A 19,617-nucleotide genomic window follows, 5' to 3' on the forward strand; every position below is an offset into this window, starting at 1 on the left:
TTCTCTTTCCTCGTGTGTTACCAAGCTTATGCAGCGTATCCAGTGCCATCGTCGTTAAACCTAACCTTCAGAAGCATCTGACCCACCTTACATTTCAAGGCGGTGGGCTGCTCTGTACTGTTAATGAAATAAATGAATATTTTCTTCGTAATTATCCAAAAATCAAGACCACCCTGGCATTTGAACCATTTGAACTGGCAATTTAGTGTCCGTGACGGTGTAGCTACATGTGTGACCGCAATCAGTCAAATAAGTCTGTATTTACTGTGTCTTTGTTGGTTACACTACACTGCACGCTGCGGGCTTTCGTACAAAATCTCGTTTTTCATTTGTCAATAAATATATTTGTACACAAAAAATTAATTTATTTGGAGCAGTCCATTTGTTCTGTTAGTATCTGCCCATTGCTTTTCAGACCTGCAAGTTCGTTATCGCTTAAGATAATTTTAGTGTATTCTTCCATGCTAGAAGGCTTGATAAGTTTTATGATGAAAAGCACACAAGTTGCGGTTCTTCTTCTCACTTATCATGGAATCTTTTCGACTGATGGTCTGATAATCCCGGACTGAGATAAGTAACTATTAGGAGAACAACTCGCAATTTGTGCACTTCTTATCCGTTAAAAAAAATCCAAATATGTCATAAATGCCTCGTAACGTTGTCGATAATGCTCAAACAAATTACAGTTGATTTACATACGGCGCCTGACGCTGACTGGACGCCCTGTTTTCGGGGCATTGTTCGTCGTGAAGCTGACACACAGACTCGAAGTGCGCCACATGTCGCTGATGGAAAAACTGAAAACGTTACGTCTGATCTGAGTCGTTTCCATCTGATTTATTTCTGGCAATTTTTTTGTTAACACATTTCGTCGTGGTCATTAATTGGAAGTTTCTATTATATATCTCGTAGAAATTCCCTATCGTTTATTGGAAGAGTTCCAGCGACAGGGTAGCAGTTTGAACAGCTGAAGGTGAGAGGAGTTAAAACTATGAGCAGAGCGCTATCATAATACAAATGAGTCGGTAGGCTCTGCATTCTGTTTGTGACTAGGAAGAGAGTGGAGGAGTTTAATTGGAGCTGTTTAATTTATAAACTTGACTCTGTCGCTCATGAACTTACTCTTGAATTCAACACAGAGGCTTAGCCGGTCTCAGTGAGAGAAGCTGCTATCTGTGGACGCAACGACCGCTTCCGTCCGGACTCATTTGTCACCTCGTTTACAGCGCGTCTGACTTCATAGGACGGCGTCGTGTACCACTTACCGAGTGCCCGCTTGCGTGGCTAGGCGCCCATAGCAGTGAGCGTCCGAGGATATCGAGTCGAATCTCACGTCTCTGCGCACAGTTAGAGTGTTGAATTTTGCGACCGCAGTGTTCAAAATGCTCAGTACAAACTCTACATTCATAGTAAGTATCAGGGAGCATTTCTAGGTGAACGTAAGTGTTTCATTTTATTCAAGGCTTTGCTGGTAAGTTTGTTCTCGGTAGATCTAAAAGCATTCGTCTTGAGTACTGCAAGTCAAAGTAACTGCGATGCTCTTTGAAGACGTGGTTGATATTCAAGTAATTCTTAATTGTAATACCAAACCATTACACTCGGCTAAAACACCTATTCTTCTTCTATCGATTTCTTAAAGCTTTTTTTAGTTAACTTTCATATTTAAACGAGGTAATATTTTTAAGGTTTTCGTAAAGTCATCCCATAATCTGATATGTCCTCGGAAAGTTTGTTTGCCCAACAGTAATGACACAGGGAAGTAAGGAACTACAGAATTACTCCACATATCTTTTAATTCAGATACGTCTCATCTCCATAAATTTCGCTGTTGGATTAGAGGGAGAATACAGACATCTCGAAGGTTATCAAATTCATTTATATTCTCAGGTGGTTTCATCAACTTCACTTTGAAGGGATTTGATTTGATGTGATGGTCTGTACTGTCTTACTGGATCAACCTCATTCGTGTCATCTCTTCTTGGTTCTTCAAAGACTACTTCCGTGTATTACATATTTCATGATTTATTGTGTTAATTATCGCTCTGGCATTCTGCACCTGGTCTGTCCATTTCTCTCTCAAGTTTGGTTCAACTTTTTAATATATCATTATTTACTTAATTTTGTAAATCACGTCACAGACGTTAGAAATCTCATTTCAGACGCTTGGATCTTATTTTTCTGTTGTCTGGTAAGGGGTCAGGTCCCACTGCCGTAGAGATCTACTACCACAGTTTTATAAATTTAAATTTATTTTCATTCTGCGTCTTTTGTTTTTTAAATTCCGTTTACAGTGCCACACACATTGAAATTTTACAAGTTGTTTTTATGCGCGTATTCATCTTCTAGGTAAATTATTTTATTTCCAAGATGTTTAAAGCTTTTTACTTGTTGTGCTATGTTGTTATAATACTGTTTAGTCTTAAATGTTCGATTTTCATTTTTCAGTACAGATTTTAATGTTACGTTCTGGGAACAGTAACATAAAAATCTGTACTGTAAAATGAAAATCAAACCTTAAACATTATTACAACAGGAAAGCACAACAAGTAAAAAGCTTTAAACATCTTGGAAATATAATAATTTATCTAGAAAATCAATATGCGCATAAAAATGGCAAAGCGTTGTCCATAAGCTGATGTTACTGTGCCCAGAACGTAACATTAAAATCGGCAAATAAACAAATGTTTATTCATGTTTCGTATGATATGTTTCAACAAGTGTGAAGTAAAAATTTCCACTTTTGTAAGAGTTGATATTAAAATGTACGGGCGACAGACTAAACTTCGTGACATCAGAAAAGCTCAGGTGGTTAGTCAGAATCGTTGCTGTTAACTTTAGTACGAAAATCTAAATGATGATCTCCCGGTAACTGCATTTAAGAAAACGATCGTTTTGTTGATTGTAAGTTGCATGACATTCCCAGAGCTTTATGATCAGCTTATTTTCGTGGGGCATTCTCGTGAATATCGTTCAGTGGGTAAGGTCGGAAATAGTTTTTGTGTAGATCAGGTCCTTGAAGCATCTGCTTGTGAGTTGCTACTGCAATATACTGCTATAGTAATTGTCACAATCTACAGATCACCTCAAGGTAACTTTCAGCTATTCATGAAAAATGTTGAGGCATTATTGAGCTATCTGCCAGACAAAAAGAAGCAGTTAGTGGATTTTAATGTAGATTTCTTAAAAGATACGGGTAGGAAAAATGAATTAGAATCTTTGTTTGGTTGTTTCAATCTCGTATCTGTTGTAAATTTTCCATATCGTGTGCAGCAGGATAAGTCACTTATCGATAACATTTTCATAGACAGTACTCAGGCAGAAACAATTAATGTGTACCCAGTTGTTAATGGGCTATCTGATCATGATGCACAGTTAATGGTAATAACACATATAGCACCTTAAAGGATTCAGGCAGGTTCATACAAGGCAGGGAGACTTAATAATGCGAACAGGATACAGAGCTTTTAAGTGCAGCCTAGAAGAGGTAAAATAGGATGAAATATATATAGAAAATGATGCTGATGCCAAATTCAATTTATTCCACCGTAAATTTGTCTCAATATTTGAGAGTTGCTTTCCTGAAATGTTATCCAAAAACGCCATTACAAAGTCAATAAGCCATGGATTACTAAGGGAATTAAGATATCATGTAAGAAGAGGGAAATATATGGACAGAGCAGAATAAGTCAGGATCTGACGTTACTTGCTTACTACAAAAGATACTGTAATATTTTCGGAAAATCATTAAGAAGTCGAGAAGCTTATGTGTTCTGACAGAAATTAATAATGCGGATAGTAAGATTAAAACTATACGGAATATTGTCAAACGGAAGACGGGGCAGCCTGACAGTGCACAGCATACCATAGCAGTAAAGCTAAATGATGATGTTATGAGTTTATAATTCACAAGTTGCAAGATTTTTAACAATCACTTTCTGAATGTAGCACAAAAATCGGGTTAAAGGGTTCAGTTGAAGAAGCCAAAAAAAAAAAAAAAATGTTAAAAATGTCATTCATCCGGACTTTAGGCCTTCAGAAATAGCACCAACATCCCCCCAATGAAATTAAGGGAATTATAAATATACTGAAAAACAAGAGCTCATGTGATGTTGATGGAGTCTCTAACAGAATTTTGAAATGTTGATATAATTTAATAAGTGGAATCCTTAGCGATATATGTAATGCTTCGCTGGCACAGGGAATTTTTCCAGACAGATTGAAATACGCAATTGTCAAACCTCTTCATAAGAAAGGGGACAAGAGTAACTTAAACAATTATAGACCGATCTCATTGCTGCCTTCATTTTCTAAAATATTCGAAAAAGTTGTGTATTCAAGAGTAGTCTCACATTTAAGTGAAAATAATTTACGCAGCATGTCACAGTTCGGATTCCGGAAGGGTTACTCGACTGAGAATGCAATCTACACAGTTACCCATCAAATAGTACAAGCCCTAAATAACAAATTTACGCCAGTTGATATTTTCTGTTATCTCTCCATGGCATTTGACTGTGTGGATCATGTCACACTCCTGTCGCTTATAGTGTTTTGAGGGTTATTGTTTTGGCAGTAGCGATGCTAGTTTAGGTAGTTGTTTATTATGAAAGGTAAGGCATTTTCAAATGGCTCTGAGCACTATGGGACTTAACATCTGAGGTCATCAGTGCCCTAGAACTTAGAACTACTTAAACCTAACTAACCTAAGGACATCACACACATCCATGCCCTAGGCAGGATTCGAACCTGCGACCGGAGCATTCGTGCGGTTCCGGACTGAAGCGCCTAGAACCGCTCGGCCTCCGCTGCCGGCGGCATTTTCAAACACATGCCTCACACGCATTCCTCATTGAAGACTTCGTACCGCCTGAAAAAATTTTTTCCGCCTTCTAATGTGTAGCCCCGGAAGCTTTTGGTCACACAGTATACGGATTTGGGGCACCGCATTCAGAGTGACTCACTTAGGTTTACTATCATTGTTTCATTCGTTGTTGAATATAGCTTTCGTTCTCTAATAAATGTTAATAGGTGAAGATGTTTATCGAAATTATTTTCATTCTTGGTTTCCGAGAAGCACAGACCAGGAATTTGTGTCGAAGGTGCTAATACACTGCACTACAAAACTTAAGGCTGAGATAGTTAAAGTAACGTAACATATTAACTCGATGGAAATAAATGAAAGTGCGGGAGAATGTTGCCAGAGGTCACCCAATCGTGGACAGAAAGCTGGGACGTCACATGGCGTAAGGTCAACGTTGACTATAGCATCAAAGGGTGGCACCACAACACGAGAAAGTTGAAGTAACGGAAAAAAAACGTATTTGGCAATCGGCGAGCAATTTCGGTGCAATTTGGTGGTGTTCGTCATTACAAAATGGCCCGGAGATAACATTTGCGTGACTTAATATGGGGAAGAATCTTTGGGAAAGAGGAAAAAGGACGAAGTGTGACGCGTGTAGCTTAGGAGTTTGGTATTGCTCACAGCATTGTCACCTGCACAGGCAGCGTTCCGAACCACAGACATTGCTGCCCAAGGAGAGGTGGTGATCGACCACAGTCAACTAAAGCAGCAGATGAAGCCCAACATTGCGCAGCCGGCAAGAAAGGACCCACGTCAATCAGCGGGCGCAGTTGCAACCTTATTTGACAGCACCGCAAGGCACGTTAACTTACGCTCCACAGTGGCATGGCGGTGGTATCTTTGCCCGGCGACGAGTACGTTGTTCTGTTGACACCCACTCTTCGGCGGCACCGTTTGCGATGATGCCAAGAACGTAGGGACTAGACCAACGAACAGGTGCTATAGCGTGGTGAGGAATAATATAGCACGGGTGAACTGATCTCCAAATCTTCGGACACTATACAGTCACTGGTCAACAGTGGGCGACCACATCGAACTGTGCTGATGGAGGAGCTCTCGGAAGGAGAGGATATTCGTCGAATGGACTGCATACCCGTTCTCTCGACTTAAATCCCATCGAGCACGTGGGATGCGTTGTGGTTAGGTATTGCAGCACGTCCACATTCACCGACGACTATTCAGCAATTGTCAACCTCATTGGTGTAGGAATTGAACGCCCTGCGACAATAACCCCTTGCCAGCGTGTGACCAGATGGGGCATGTTGCAGATCGTGCATTGCAGTTTGTGGTGATCACACACCATATTAAGAACCGTGCCCAGCTCTTTGTAATGTCCAGGGGACCATTATGAATAGCGGTGACTTCAGTGTAATGATTGTCTTTGAATAAAAGTGTCGTTTCCGTCCGTCTAATGACGTATACCTTTCGGTTACCTTCTGTACTATACTGAAGCAGTTGTTTCTATTTATGGTCCAAGTTTCAACGAGCTGTGTTCCTCGGCAGTGACACATATGCGAGTACTTACGTCCGTAAGTTTCCCATACCAGTGTGTGTAGTCGGAAGTAGCTAATAATTTTGCCATAGTATAGTGTTTCCAATTTTGCTGTGCTTGCATTTGAAGTTCAGTGATGTGCTTTCCAGTTATGCTCAAGAGGTTTCGCCGTGTCCGCAGATTTTAAAAGCAGTCAATTTTCCGTTCATAATGTAACAGAACAGACTGATAATCCCTTTTTTTTTTTTTTTTTTTTTTTTTTACAATTTCACACTTAAAGGTATATCTACATTTGTTTCCTTCTGTTTTGTATATTTTTGAAAACCCTCGTTATTTGAGATGGAAGTTACACGAGGTGATTTGCAGATGATCCAGTTGTATACGGGGAAATCTCAGTGCCATGAAATTGTCGCGAAATGCAGGGAAACCTTCAGAAGATAGACATTTGGTGCAGGCAGCAGAGCTACTTCTCAGTCTAAAAACTGTAACGTATTGCTCATAAGTAGGTGGAAGGACCCATCACTGTTTCATTACCCGATTGGGGATTAATCGCCAGAAACGTTAAAAACAGTGAAATGTCCAGAGTATGCTCTGGAAGACGACGACATAAAATTACCTGCAATTAAGGCAACGCAAGAATGAAAGCCAATCGCATATATTTATGCTTTTCACCCCGCTTAGACCACTGTATCAGTTCCGCTGCGTTTGAGACTCCTGTAAACTCTAAGACAACCAAAACGACGCGCCACGAAGGAGTTATACGATTGGGACGGAACTCGGTACATATGATGTGCATTTACAGACAAACGAAAGACTACAATTTTAGAAAAATTGGATGTTTACTTCAAGACAGAGTGAGCTTGACTAATTGAACGAGTTGGTAACACGTTGGTCCACATATGGCCCTAATGTAAGCAGGTATTCGGCTTCGCATGGATTGATAGAGTTGTTGGATGTAGTGAGGGATATTGAGCCGAAGACTCGACTTCGCAGGTCCTCGGGGCTCATTTCGAAGACAGTTCTGAGATCCAGGCCGAAGACGTGTCTGGAGCCGGCCCGGCCAACCTCTCACCCTCCAGACGACACGATAACCAGGAGTGATGGTCTGGGGTGCCATAGTAGGATCCCTTTGGATGTCATCCGTGGCACCTTTACAGAATAGCAGTAGTCTACGATATTCTACGCCCCGTTGTGCTGCCCTTAATGGCAAGCCATCCGGGGCTTACATTTCAGTAAAATAATGCCCGGCCGCACATGGCGAGAGTTTCCACTGCTTGTTTTCGTGCTTGGCCAGCAAGGTCGTCGGATCTCCGTCCAATTGAGAACATTCTGAGATAGGCACGGCCCTTCAACCATCTCGGGATGTTGACGATCTAACTTGCCAATTAGACAGAATTTGGCACGATATCACTCAGCAGGACATCCAGCTACTGTATCAACTCAATATGTGAAACTCTTTCTCTTCAATAAATCATTCAGTTTTTCTGAAATTGGAATCATTTGTTTGTCTGTACATGTACATAACGTCTACCGATTTCCGTTCCATTGGGATAATTTATCTGTGGTGCGTCATTTTTCTTGTGTTAGTGTATTTCATTTGTCAGTTTGCTCTTAATTTCTTAAATCTCCCCTACCTTTACATTTCCGTTGATGAACGTAGTTAATCCCGGCGCAGTTTCATTAGAAATTCAAAGAGCATCTAAGAACCACAAAACAGCTAGACAGTGCTGTCTTCTGATTTGACGAATTAGAGGCGGGGTGTCGAAAGACAAGTACCAGGTGGATACACTTTCTTCTTGTTACTGTCACTGTCACAGCAATCGACAAATCCAATAATTCGCTTCACTATCCCTCAGCTTTTGCATGATGTGCTACGTTTCTATTGTGCGTTTCCTGCTTTCTGTTGCCTTCCATTTGCTCCTTCCCGTCGAGCTATATTGTTTTTTTAATCGTTGTGGGTTGTTAAACTGCGCACGTCAAAATCATCGCAATGATAGGTACTCTACTACTCTTCATTCACATAAGTCAACGTGTCTTGGGAGACGAGTTCTATTTCTTGAGTGCAAAATAATAATCTTCCCGGAGATAAATATCTTACTGACAACATTCTTAGCAGATGCGTGTGAGGTGAACCGAACCTGAATGAGGGATGATGAAATCACTAAGGTTACTGCTTGGCGACGATGAAGGTGCAGATGTTTTATGGTATTTGTGTTGGTAAGGTTAGGCTGTATCTTCTTCGTGCTAGATGATTTGTCTTTCAAATCACTTAACACGTGCTGAGCTTTCTGCAGCAGCCAGTTATGCTCCGCCTAGTCTGAAATTACTGGGACATTATCGCTCTCCCTTTCTTCTTTCTTGGTTGATAAGCAGGCCGTTGTCACTGGTATACACAGCTTCGAGCATCATTTATACAAAAATAACAACACGTCTTTACATATGTTATCCGTAAGCCATCTTAGGATGCTTTCTATATACCAATAACTTTTATGCCATCCCTGTTCCACTCGCGGATGGTGTGGGATGAACGACTTTCTGCAAACCTACATAATCAACTACGGTTTCTCTGATGTTACAGTCGGGGTCGGCCCGCATCTCGTGGTCGTGCGGTAGCGTTCTCGCTACCCATGCCCGGGTTCCCGGGTTCGATTCCCGGCGGGGTCAGGGATTTTCTCTGCCTCGTGATGGCTGGGTGTTGTGTGCTGTCCTTAGGTTAGTTAGGTTTAAATAGTTCTAAGTTCTAGGGGACTGATGACCATAGATGTTAAGTCCCATAGTGCTCAGAGCCATTTGAACCATACAGTCGGGGTCACTCGCAAGATGCAAGTGGAAAGTAATAATACGTTGCTTGACTCTTTTCGAGCCGGCCGTTGTGGCCGTGCGGTTCTAGGCGCTTCAGTCCGGAACCGCGCTGCTGCTACGGTCGCAGGTTCGAACCCTGCCTCGGGCATGGATGTGTGTGATGTCCTTAGTTTAGTTAGGTTTAATTAGTTCTAAGTCTAGGGGACTGATGACCTCAGATGTCCCATAGAGCTCAGAGCCATTTTTGAATTTGACTCTCTTCGAAATTTCAACCATGAAGTACTTAGTGATGCACATCGCGTCACTTGTAGAATGAAGCTATCTGAACTCGATTACAGGAAATCGACTTTTTGTTTAAAAGCAAAATTTGTTTTTCCATACGTCTCTGAATCTTTAAAGTGTGATGAGGAGTTGTAGTAAATGTGTTTACATATGAATTTGATTCAAGTAGATCGTAGGATAAATATTGTTACTTCGGGTAGATGACTGCTATGATTATTGCCGGCTTCTGAATGTATTGACCGATAGAAGCATAGGTACTTTCGGAACCTCGGTAAGCGCTATGCTGGAAAGGACAGTGGTAGAGTTTCATGGTTGGAAGTATAATTTGTTATTTTGTTTACTGTGTGCTGTAGTTTGTAATAGTTTCGACTTGACTCGTCGTGTAACTTTACGACGATCTTCATCAATCTGCGTCAAGATGTATGTGATTGTGAATTTTTTTTACGTTGGGTTTCATCTATAAATTGTATCAACATATGCTTTTGTTTTGCATCTAATATTCTCTTAACTAATGCAGTAAATAGGCAGGTATCGTATGCGATCCACTGTTCAGAAAATTGCAACAGGCATTTGGAGCTGACTGCAGAACGATTCTGCCACCGACAACGTACATGTCGCGGAAGGACTACGAAGACAAGATAAATTAGGGCTCGTACGGAGCCATATACAGAGTGAGTCATTTAAATTTGTTCTTGAAAGTACCTGGAAAACTACAAATCGAATTAAAAAAGGATGTAATAAAAGTTTTTAGTCTTGAAGGGTTACATCAAATGACACCAAACCTCACCTCCCGGCATCACCCCCGTCCCCATTTTCTTTATTGCGAATTCGGATTCTCCGCGGAAAAATACATAACTGTCGTGTTTAACTTTTTTTTTCGTTGCGTGATAGTTGGCGCTGTAATCAACAAGAATCTAAATGGGTTAAAACGATTGTAAAATGATAACTCAAGAAATACACATAAGATTAAGATCCCAGGTGATTAAAAGGCAGTTATTCTAAAAGCTTTAATGTGAAATCTGTTTTTATAGCAGAAAATCTTGATTCTGTAGAACACATTGAAGCACCCCGTAGGGAACGAAATATACTGCGTCCACGTCGTTTTTCCTGGGTAACACTAAAAGTACTATTTAATTCATTGATAAACAAACCAATCAAATGTTTTAACTGCTTTACATTACAGCGACAGCTGTGAAAGAAATTACTCCAATAGCGTGGACAAAGTAATGTATTATGTTGTGGAGAATCAAGTGCTTTTTTTTCGTTAAAAATGTTAGGATAACTACCTTTCTGACGCCCTTTGATCCTAATCTAATGTGTATTTCTTGAAAGATTAATATTGCCAACTGTCTTAAACCCATTTTGCTTTTTGTCGATTACAGCGCCATCTATCACCGAATGAAAAAATGTTAAATTGAGAAGTTACCTATTTCTTCTATGTGAATCCGAATCTGGAGTAAAAAACAATGGGGGTTCCTATGTAAGATTTCAAAATTGACTCCCACTCGCCCCCCTGGGGGTGAGGCAGGAGGTAGAGCTTGGGGGTCATTGGATGTCCCTTTTTAAAATCCGATTTGTAGTTTTTCAAGATATTTCAAAAACAGTTTTAAATGCCTCACGCCACAGATAATCGTTTTTCCCTTGCTCCATTTCGAGTGAAAAAATAAAGGAAACGACTGATAGTTCTACAAGGTACCCTCCGCCATGTACCATACGGTGGCCAGCGGGGTATGTACGTAGATGTAGATACATTTATTGTTACTTCGGTCGTAGAGATATTGTTACTGGTTACTTTCCAGTCCATCGCACAAAGAAAATACTGAATGTATAGTGCATTAACTTTTATTCGCGGAGCCTTCGAGCTGTTGCCCTGTCAATATTTTAATTTTACATTCGATTTACCGCAAAAGTTCCTCTTATGTACCATCACATCAATTTCTTGTGGTATCGCAAAGGAACAAACGAAAATTCTTTATTCACTGTTTATGTGAACGAACCATCTGATAACGATTATAATGGGGCAGTGATGTTCCTTACCCAGAAAAATCATAGATAGAAATTTTTAACAAATTTCGGGCTGCGTATCGTGGTAGGTAGAAAGGATGTGCTGTAATGAATGTCACATTATCTTAAACGCGGGAAAGTAAGCGTGTTAACATTCAGTGGCAGAAGAAGAAATAAAACGTCGTTCTGTAACTAAGTTTGCGTTGTTAGTACTTACCATGTATGTTTACTTGATGCATGAGCATTTTGCGCTGTGACTCTAACCCCCAGTACTTGCAAAGACGACAGCCTACTGCAATTGGAATCATTTCGAGGATTATTAGTGTTTGATAAAATATTTTGCTCCCTCCACATATCGTTCAAACTTTCAGATAGGAATAGAAAGGGCAGGAAAACTAATTGTAGTGCACTTCCAAACTTCGGCTGTGACTGGAAACAGAGTTTTGAGTACAGGTGGTCGATTTTACTACGGACAGGAGAAAATTGCGTTGATTTGTTCGTTTCTGAATATTTCTCTAGGCTCTCTAACGTGCTAGGACAAGAGATATGTACAGATTGCAACAACTGGCGTTAAGAACTTTCTCTTAAAGAATTCTTAGGGGCGCTGCTGTCGGACTGACATGGAGATCACCCAGCAATCGGAATATTGCACATTTTTATACTTATGGTACCTGAAGTTCAGAGCTCAGATACATTATGTGATCAAAAGTATCCGGACACCTGGCTAAAAATGACTTGAAAGTTCGTGGCTCCCTCCATCGGTAATGCTGGAATTCAATATGGTTTTGGCCCACCCTTAGCCTCGATGACAGCTTCCACTCTTGCAGGCATACGGTCAATCAGGTGCTGCAAGGTTTTCATACAATGAAGGCTTTCACGACCGGATGGTACTGTTGATAATTCTTCCGGGTTATATGGCTTCAGGGGTATGGTTGGTTGAGTCAGTCGGCAGGACTCAACAGGACCAGCCATACCTCTGAGGATGTCCAACGTAGTATTGGACGAAACGTTAGGAATAGAAGTATTCCATGGACCACGGTCATATAACCCGGATGAATTATCAACAACAGCTGCAAGGTTTCTTGGTGAATGGTAGCCCATTCTTCAAAAAATGTTCAAATGTGTGTGAAATCTTATGGGACTTAACTGCTAAGGTCATCAGTCCCTAAGCTTACACACTATTTAACCTAAATTATCCTAAGGACACACACACACACACACACACACACACACACACACACACACACACACACACGCCCGAGGGAGGATTCGAACCTCCGCCGGGACCAGCCGCACAGTCCATGACGGCAGCGCCCTAGACCGCTCGACTAATGCCGCGCCGGCCGCGGTGGTCTAGCGGTTCTGGCCCTGCAGTCCGGAACCGCGGGACTGCTACGGTCGCAGGTTCGAATCCTGCCTCGGGCATGGGTGTGTGTGATGTCCTTAGGTTAGTTAGGTTTAAGTAGTTCTAAGTTCTAGGGGACTTATGACCTAAGATGTTGAGTCCCATAGTGCTCAGAGCCATTTGAACCATTTTTGACTAATGCCGCGCGGCCATTCTTCACGGAGTGCTGCACTAAGGAGCGGTATGGTGAGGCCTGGCACGAAGTCGTCGTTCCCTAACATCCCAAAGGTGTTCTATAGGATTCAGGTCAGGAGTCTGTGCAGGCCAATCCTTTACAGGAATGTTATTGTCGTACAACCACTCCGCCACAGGCCGTGCATTATGAACAGGTGCTCGATCGTGTTGAAAGATGAAATTGCCATCCCCTAGTTGCTCTTCAACAGTGGGAAGCAAGAAGGTGCTTAAAACATCAATGTAGGCCTGTGCTGTCATAGTGCCACGCAAAACAACAAGGGGTGCAAGCCCCCTCCATGAAAAACACGACCACATCGTAACACCACAGCCTCAGAATTTTACTGATGGCACTACACACGCTGGCAGATGACGTTCACGAAGCATTCACCATACCCACACGCTGCCATCGGATCGCCACATTGTGCACCGTGATTCGTCACTCCACACAACGTCTTACCACTGTTCAATCGTCCAATGTTTAGACTCCTTACGCTAGATGTCTGCCTATTACACATTACGACCCTCTTCAATTGTCGGCGGTCTCTGTCAGTTAACAGAGGAGGTCGGCCTGTTCGCTTTTGTGCTTTACGTGTCCCTTCAAATTTCCACTTCACTGTCACATTGTAAACAGTGGACGGACCTAGGGATGTTTAGGAGTGTGGATAGCCGGTCTCTGTGGCCGAGCGGTTCTAGGCGCTTAAGTCGGGAACCGCGCTGCTGCTACTTAGAAGTACTTAAACCTAACTAATCTAAGGACATCACACACATCCGTGCCCGAGGCAGGATTCGAACTTGCGACCGTAGCGGTCGTGCGGTTCCAGACTGAAGCGCCTAGAACCGATCGGCCACACCGGCCGGTTTTGGGGGTGTCCGGATACTTTTGATCGCAAGTGTATGTCAGCAAAAACAGTTTGTTGCGAGGCTCCAGAAAATCAACGTTAAAGTTTTCCGAGGAACTTAAATTCAATAAATTAAGGCGATTTTTACGACGGTCCGCGTGGCTTACTGGATAGCGTTGGAGAATGGTAATTGGCGAATGAACGGCTCGCTGGTTCGAATCTCATTATGGTCTCTATTCGTTTTATTTTTTCGTTCATTTAGAATGCCTACATCATTTTTTATGAAAAAATTTGTCTTCTTATCTCTAATTACGTATCACATGCAAATGACACTTTTCATTGCAAATATTGATTCTTAAAGATCGATATTGTATAAAATATTGTTAATAAGTGTGTAACGTTTTTTAATTTAAACAATCTTTATTAACAGTCTTTTAGAAAATATCTAAATTTAAGAATTTATATTTGCTGTGTGTGCAGTGTGGAATTAGAAACTGTGTGCATATTCTTAAAAATTATTAAATTTGCGTTAATTGGAATATATTGGATTAATTTTATATGTAAATGATGTAGATATTCGAATTGAACAAAAAGTAAAACAAAAAAGACAATTGTGCGACATTACCGACGGACCTACGCGGCCTGTCGTGATAGTAGCCTTAACTTCAGTAAATTAAAGTTCCTCGTAAATCTTCAAAGCCGACTTTTTCTAGTTTTCGAGAGTTGCATCGAACTGCTTTGGATGACTGATATTTAAGTTCTGAACTTCACAAACCATAAATACAAAAAATTACAAAAATCCGATTGCCAGGTGGTCGGTCTACAACCAGAATTTTTTTTATGAGCTCCTACTTTTCGGCTGCTCTTTCCGCATATCTCCTAATATCGTGTTGCCCGGCGTAGTGCAGCAACTCGACGTGACATGGACTCAATGTCTTTGCAAGTTCCCTGCAGAAACATTGAGCCATGCTGTCTCTATAGCCGTCCGTAATTGCGAAAGCGTTGCTGGAGCAGGATTTGGTGCACGAACTGACCTCTCGGTTATGTTCCATAACTATTTGATGGCATATGTGGTGGGCGATCTGGGTGGCCGTGGCATTCCCTCAAACTGTCCAGAATGTTCTTCATACCAATTGCGAACAATTGTAGCCTAATGACTGGGCGCATTGTCATCCATAAAAATTACATCGTTGTTTGCGAACATGAAGTACACGAATGGGTGCAGATGGCCTCCAGGTAGCCGAACATAGCCATTTCCAGTCAGTGATCGATTCAGGTGGACCAGAGGACCCAGTCCATTCCAAGTAAACACAGCCCACACCATTATGAACCCACCACCAGCTTGCACAGTGCCTTTCTGACAAATTGGATCTATATCTTTGTGGGGTCTGCTCCACACTCGAACGCTACCATCAGCTGAAATCGGGACTCATCTGACCAGTCCAAGGTTTTCCAGTCGTCTAAGATATGGTCACGAGCCCAGGAGAGGCGCCTCAGGCGATGTCGTGGTGTTAGCAAAATCATTCGTGTCGGTGATATTCCGCCATAGCCCATTAATGCCAAACTTCGGTGCAATGTCCTACAGGGTACATTCGTCGTACGTCCGAAACTGATTTTTGTAGCTGTTTCACACTGTGTTGCTTGTGTCTTAGCACCGGCAAATTACGCAAACGCCGCTACTCTAGGTCGTTCAGTAAAGGCCGTTTGTCACTGCCTCGTCGGTGGCGAAAGGTAATTCCTGAAATGTGGCATTCTCGGCACACTCTTGACACTGTGGGTCTCGGAATACTGAATTCTCTAACGATTTCAGAAATGGAATGAATCGTGCATCTAGCGCCAACTACCACTCTGCATTCAAAGTCTGCTAATTCCCATCGTGCTGCCATAATCACCTCGGAAACATTTCCACAGGAATCACCTGAGTACAAATGACGGCTTCGTCAATGCACTGTCCTTTTATACCTAGTGCATGCGATAGAACCGGTATGTTCATATCGCGAACTCGTGACTTTCGTCTCCTCGGTGTACAGTCTCGTTCAACCTGAAGTATTGAGAAATTTGGAGTGTAGTTTTCAGTGTACATACACTAGACAAAATGTTTATTACTCTCACGACACAGCACCCACATTTCACGTAGAAAAGGTGCCAACATCAACGAAAGACGGATTATCTTTTCGATCAGGCGGCGAACGTACGTTTAGGGCTCTTCCAGCCGACAATCGAATACGACGTTAACTTTCAGCATAATTGTATCAGCCGCTGTCAGTTGCCTCAGAGATTGATCCTCAAATTCTCGTCATTCGTGATAACCTTTATACCGTGTGCAGTGTGTTAAATTAGTTTCACGAGGCATTTGCGGATTGCAAGAGCACTTAATGAGGGTGACGTAGCCACATTCTTCGCCCTTGTTGTTTCGCGTTGATTGAAAGGTATTTAACTCGTGCTTCTGAGGATGGAGGCTAAAATCTTAGTCTGACCAAACTGTTACATGGTTTCGTTGTTTTTCAAAGTCGAATGTCAGAATGGTTACCAAAGAAAGTTCGTGGCCGAATCCGTCTATGTACCAGTGAGCTCGTGCTCCCTCTGTAATACCCTTGACGACTTCGATGGGTAGTTCACCTTCATTTCTGTAGGAGAATTTTCCCAGACTATTCATACGTAGCCGAGTTTGATGCTATGGGAAAATGTTTGGTCTCGTTATAGCTGATTTGGGTTTTCCGTAGTCAACCGGCACAGACAAAGAGCATAGAGAGTGTGAACGATAACTGTTTACAATATACCACAGTGATGTAGGGGAAATCGAGACAAAGAATTTGATATAGGACACTTGTGGTCCATCAAGCTGACTGACAACCTCAAATTGGCGTACAAAACCCACCTAAGCTACAGCGCATACGCGCCAAGCGAGATTTGCAATATCCTCTTGCCCTCTTACTCCACAAGCTTATTCGATCAAATTACTGAAATTTTATATTTCATTGACATTAGTAACTTCAAATTTCCCGTGAGGGTAATGAAAAAAAAATGATTTTTTTCGAACACAGTATTTTGAGGTGGCGATAATCTACAGCTTGTAAAAATTGTTGAAAAATTATGATTGCACACAGCTGTACTGATCAATTTATGAAACCACCAGTTTGTCATAAACTGATCTTTTTCAGGTGTATGGTAACATCGTAATCAGATGTATGGTTATGAGCTGTTAATCATCTGACTACGATGTCAGATGTATTTATGACTGAAACTGCTGGTGTAATGAATTGATTAATACCACTGTGTGCAACCATGGTTTTTTTGACAGCTTTTTTAATCGTTATGCACAAAATCATTACGTTTACATTTCGATCTAAACTGAACCCGTACAAGCAACTTGTAGTTAGGCTGGAGAGACAAAATGATTTATTAATTTTACGCTGTCAAATTTCAGAAAATGTTGATATAAAATGTACACAAACATCAATTTTATAATTAGTAAGTGGGAGAACAAGTTGTGTTTAATATTCAAAAACGATTGTGGCGAGAAAAAGAAATGAGCTTCAAACGGGTAAGGTCGACAAAGCTGGCGGCGTTAAAGGACGATACAATATTAAACATCTCACTCGACGCGCATGCGCTGAAGCTTAGGTTAGGTAGCTTTTGTAGGCCAGTGTGAAGTTGTTTGCCGGCTCGATAATCGGCAAGTGTCCCGTATCAAATTCTTTGTCTCAGCGTCCTTTGCAGCGTTGTGGTACGTTATAAACAGCGATCATTTACACCTTTCAGTTCTTCCCATCGTGACCAGTTATAAGTACTAGCACAGTTGATGGCGACGCTAGTGACTGTGACACACCGAACACAGACTTCCAAATAACCATGCTTCATAACAACGAAGTAACGCGGTAGCCAACCAATGTGGTCAAGGGAGGTAAGAGAGAGTTAGCACAGTTACAACCACGGCTGACGTACGTGCGCACCTCCCCATCCCAAGCTGACCACTCAAGAAACAGTGAGGGGGTAGATAAATCTGTGTGTTCTGTTGAACTATCGGAAACAAATTATGTAGGAGTGGATAGTTATTTATTCAGAGGTGATGAAGGTTATATAACATTGTCCAGAATGAATCTTTCACTCAGCAGCGTAGTGTGCGGTGGTTTGAAACTCCCTGGCAGATAAAACTTTGCGCCGGACGAGACCCGAATCCGAAAGCTATTCGAGCACGACTCACAACTCGTCGTCTCAGCTTCATTTCTACAAATTCCTTTCTCATACTTGTTATTTATCCTCGTAGAGGGAAGGATATCGCGAAGAGGTGGGTTACCCATGACTGTGAGGTTGACTCGTTAGTCGTGCCTGTATATCTCAGTCGATAAGGGCGTTGTATACGGAAAGCAAGATTCCGGGTTCGAGTCCCGCTGTTAATGTGCTAGGGAGTTTTGTAGGGCGTACTTTTTATCACACTCCACTTGGGAACTGTATTTAGTATTGTAATTGTTGTGGTATAGCGCCGAGACGCTATGTGTAACAACGCACTGGATCATTCTGATCTCCAGGAATTTCAGTGGGCTTTGCCTTTTAATTGACTCCCTAGAGGGTCATAATTGACCTTATGTATGACCACAATGTCTCATTCACTAAGTAAGAATGTACCTTTGACTCGACAGCTGTCTCAAAAGTTCCTGCCTTACTTTGCCGCATCACAAGACTTGGTTGTTAAGTTTTCAGACGAGTATTTCGTTGTATATTTCATACCGTGCTGTTCTACAATGGTTCTCCTTGCGAGGATTACGACTCCACGTGATCGCCACTACCGACTCTTTGATTTTTGTTGTAGCTTTAGCTCCTATTGTTATGAACCGTTGCTGGCCAGTTTTTTAATAGACTAAAGTTTCTTTAAATTATATTTCTGTTGGGCACAATGGCATTTTTTCGGATGTTGTATGTTTCCGGTGTTATCTGTGTCCTCGGCAATAATTAAAACAAGGCAGATATTAACTCCCTGTTTTGTTTACGGTAAGATCGCTGCGCGGCGTGTGTTTTTTGTGCTGAGTGTTTTCGCGTAGGTTCTAATTCTTTTTTTATGCGCGGGCCGAATTGCTGCAGTGAGGCTGGATTTTGACTGAATTTTATTTTGGTTTATTGTTTTGTCAGTTATCTTTTTTTGTGGGATTATGGCGGTCGTGAAAATGTTCCAGCGAGCATGGTGTCGCCCCCGTATCCCGGTGTAATGTACCAGACGTCCCAGGGCATGGTGTACGCCTCGCCTTCAGGCCTCCCGAACGGGGTCATCTTCAGCCTAAGCAGTCAGGGACAACTTCACCACGAGTCGGGTAAGATGTCTGCTTTCTTTGAGCAAGAAAAGGTTTTGCTGCAATGCTTCCCATTGTAACTGTACGTATAATATGCAGTAGCCCTCTACCTGAAACCCGTTTCTGTATTTAACTACCCCTAACGAATAGCGTCCGGCTCTCGTTTCGTTAGCTTTGGGAGAGACGAGCAGTATTTTCAGTGCTGCAAGAAATCTAGGTGTTATAACAGAAGTCATAGCAAGACGAGGGGAAGTACGTTTTAGTAGCTGGTGAATCCGTGCTGAATAAACACACAAGGGGTCATCTATTTTGCTCATCTTTCGCACGACTGTAGATACACTAAGATGCAGCAGATGCGACTCTAGTACGATGCGGCCGATAATCCGTGGTTCAGAATTATACGACCCTGGTGAATACAGTTCGGCAGCCTCAGATGGTGTTGACGCAACCGGCTAAGGTGCGACTGTGCATCCGGT

General features: G+C 42.0%; 1 protein-coding gene across 2 annotated transcripts in view; it reads left to right on the forward strand.

The window, feature by feature from the left end:
- The window catches only part of LOC126248037 (serum response factor homolog), a 257,210-nt gene that overhangs the window by 198,996 nt on the left and 38,597 nt on the right, over positions 1 to 19,617 (forward strand). The window contains exon 5 of one of the 2 annotated variants that reach the window (XM_049948658.1): positions 19,028 to 19,162. The exons of the other annotated variant lie outside the window; for it this stretch is intronic. Within the exon in view, the coding sequence (XP_049804615.1) occupies positions 19,028 to 19,162 (135 nt within the window). The remainder of the gene's footprint in view (positions 1 to 19,027; positions 19,163 to 19,617) is intronic. 2 annotated transcript variants of the gene reach the window in all.

Source organism: Schistocerca nitens, chromosome 3, assembly GCF_023898315.1.
Source record: "Schistocerca nitens isolate TAMUIC-IGC-003100 chromosome 3, iqSchNite1.1, whole genome shotgun sequence".
NCBI classification, from domain to species: Eukaryota; Metazoa; Arthropoda; class Insecta; order Orthoptera; family Acrididae; genus Schistocerca; species Schistocerca nitens.